Below are 3,061 nucleotides of genomic sequence, written 5' to 3'. Positions count from 1 at the left end.
TTTTTCGCGTCGCAAGCTCCAACATGCTCCAACATGCTCCTACCATAGCTCCTACTCACTCTATCAAATGCGTTGAAGAAAGTAGAAGCTATGGTAGGAGCACGTTGGAGCATGTTGGAGCTTGCGACGCGAACAAACCTCTTAAGATTCTTCGCACACAAGACATTCGTAACGCGTTATCGGTCTACAATGGAAGTAATATTGTGTACACTGAAAAAAATTTTGTTCACACACACACACATTTTTGGTCCAATGAATGCTCGTTAATCAATGTCCAACTTAATGTATTTAATTCATTGATACAATAACTGGATTCATTTATACAACTATATATTCATTCTTGAAATGAGTTTTAGGAATACTTTTATAATCTAAATCATTATGAGAATTCATTGAACCAATTTTCATTATTTTTTCATAATTCAATGAATATTTTATTGTATTTACGTTTTACAGTTTTGGTTCAGTGTAGTAAGCCGTAAGTCGTACGAAATTGACTAATTATATAGTCGATTATTCTTCTCACATTCGATCGTGATTGGTCCAATGTCTTACGCGCGCGCGCGCCTTATGATTTATTACATCATATTATTCTCACTGTAGACTGCCCTTTATATTACATTTTTTACAATGCACAAAGAAAATCGTAACATAACGTTATAATGAAAATATTATCATCACTTGTAAAACAACGTGTGAAAACTTAAGATTGGTATTTTTTAATTAATTTTTTTATTAATTTTTTACTTAATCCTTCAATTTTATATTTTTTTAATTAAGAAAAAGAACTGAATGTTAAAGTATCTCCTTTTATGATTGTTACACAAAAGAATTCAATTTTATTAAACAATTGTTTTAGTACTCAATAAACCATTTGCGAGTTTAGTATAGATTTTCGATTCATAAATTTTCAGTAAACAATATCCCGCTTGTTCCAGCTGTTTACAAAAGAATCATCGAGTATTACTTTTAAAAGCAAAATGGAGAAATGACAATCTTCTATACATTTTCTCTAGTTTAATAGCTATATTAACTTTATTTTTTATTCTCTAATGTAAAATACTCCAAAAAATCTGTGTAATTTAGCGCAATATTACGAGGAAATTGCGATAGTAAACAATAATTCAAACATGAGCTTTTCGTATCAAGGGAATTAAATCGACCAATTCGAATTTGCGTATTGTATTGTGTAAATACTACTATCATGCTCTAGTGGAAATGGCTTTACAATATTTTAGCATTTTTTCTGGTTATCATATGACGTATCGATTTTCGCTATTATATTGTATGTATGTATAACAGTTCATTTATTTTAATAAGAGGAATCAAAGCTATAGCACACAAAAAAACTTAAGCAGTAAGACGTAAGCAATAAGCATTACCATTTGATTTACCATGTTGGATTTATTACTGCTTACATATTAATTATCTTAAGGTTTGTTCGCGTCGCACTTCAACGCGCTTGATAGAGTGAGTAGGAGCTATGGTAGGAGCATGTTGGAGCTTGCGACGCGAACAAACCTTTAATTACAGCTATGATTGGTGATTTGCTTACTGCTTGTCTTACATTTTTTTGTGTACCATGGCTCTAGAATCATACAACACAAAAGGATCACAACATATGTCTTTAAACTGAATGTCGTATTGAATGTCGTTAATTTCGACGTTTGACAAATTCAGCAAATTTTCTACCAAATCGATTATGCAGTTTATTGTTACAATATCAAATAAATATTATTTGTGTTTATTAAATCACCAATATGTTGTTATTAGAACACGATTTAGCAATTTAATAATTTATCAGCACGTATTTTAAACTTTTTTTTAAATAGTAAATACCAAATGTTTCAACAAATTTCAAATAAAATGATAGATTTCTCAATTTGACCATATTCGATATATACATATCTGTTTAATAATAATTAAAGATTAATGGCAAAAACATGTCCAATTTTTAGCCCTGCGATATATGGTCGATGGGGATAACATTATACGCGCTCGTGATAGGAGATCTTCCTTGGCGCGCTTCCGATAGTACAGCCATTCAAGAGGTTGTTCGTTCAAAACCGCTCATATTCCCTGATAATCATTTATCTTCGGAATTGCGGTATTTAATTGAGGGAATGCTGGATAAGTCGCCGGAAACCAGGCTCATACTCCCGAAGGTAAAGCAGCATCCGTGGCTGACAAATAACGCAACCGAACCACTGCCGGCCGAGGTCGACAACTGCCGCTTACGGGTCACTGTCACCGAGGAGGAGGTCATAAGACTCGGCACTCTGCTTCTCGTCAAGAATATGTTGAAACAGCATAGCTTTCAGGTGAGCGGAGAGTATATATTCAACTCTAAATACGACATTAAAATTGCACCACAAAAACGAAGAATTCAAAAGTACGATAAATTCGACATTTTTTTTCTTCCTGTCTTGACTGCGCGATATTTCTGATTAATTTTAGTAAACGAACTAAAATACTGAATATTTATTCTGTATTTGTAAAAAATATACGGAATACATTTTTCTTTTTTCCTCGATGAATATAAATACACAAGTAATACAGTTACGTTCAAAATACATTTAATAAATGTTAGAAATCGTGTAATAAAACGTATAAACTGAAAAATAAACGTTTAAAATTTGGTACGTTTTTTAAACTATTTAATAAACGTTATAAAAACATTTATGAGACGTTTATTGTAACTCTATTAAACTTTTTTTTTATTAGTTTAAAATACCGTTTTTATATAAAACATTTCGATACTTTAATAAACATATTAAATAAATGTTACTGTAATATCGTATAAACATTACAAAATATTATAACAGCACATTTACTTTAATTTGTAAAACTGTTACATCTGTTTAGTGTAAGTATACGTTTAAAAACTGAAAATGATTTTAGCTCGCAGTTGTAGAACTGCACTGAAAAAAAAGATTGACTGCTATTATTTGATTAAATGGTAAAATATGGCATAACATATTTAATTAGTTGCAGCAGCCAATTTTTGGTTGTGTTAGCCTATCGAAATCCTATACTGACATTTTGGATAGGCTAACGCAAC

General features: G+C 31.1%; 1 protein-coding gene across 1 annotated transcript in view; it reads left to right on the top strand.

Moving 5' to 3' along the window:
- LOC108722020 (probable serine/threonine-protein kinase mkcB) overlaps positions 1 to 3,061 on the top strand; it is an 80,925-nt gene that overhangs the window by 66,449 nt on the left and 11,415 nt on the right. Inside the window, 1 exon segment of the mRNA XM_018446910.1 lies at positions 1,959 to 2,321. Coding sequence (XP_018302412.1) covers positions 1,959 to 2,321 — 363 coding nt within the window.

This window comes from Mycetomoellerius zeteki, unplaced genomic scaffold (assembly GCF_001594055.1).
Source record: "Mycetomoellerius zeteki isolate Tzet28-1 unplaced genomic scaffold, Tzet1.0 scaffold105, whole genome shotgun sequence".
Taxonomy (NCBI): Eukaryota; Metazoa; Arthropoda; class Insecta; order Hymenoptera; family Formicidae; genus Mycetomoellerius; species Mycetomoellerius zeteki.
Note: the sequence above shows the minus strand (reverse complement) of the source record. Positions and strands in the feature narration are given on the sequence as shown.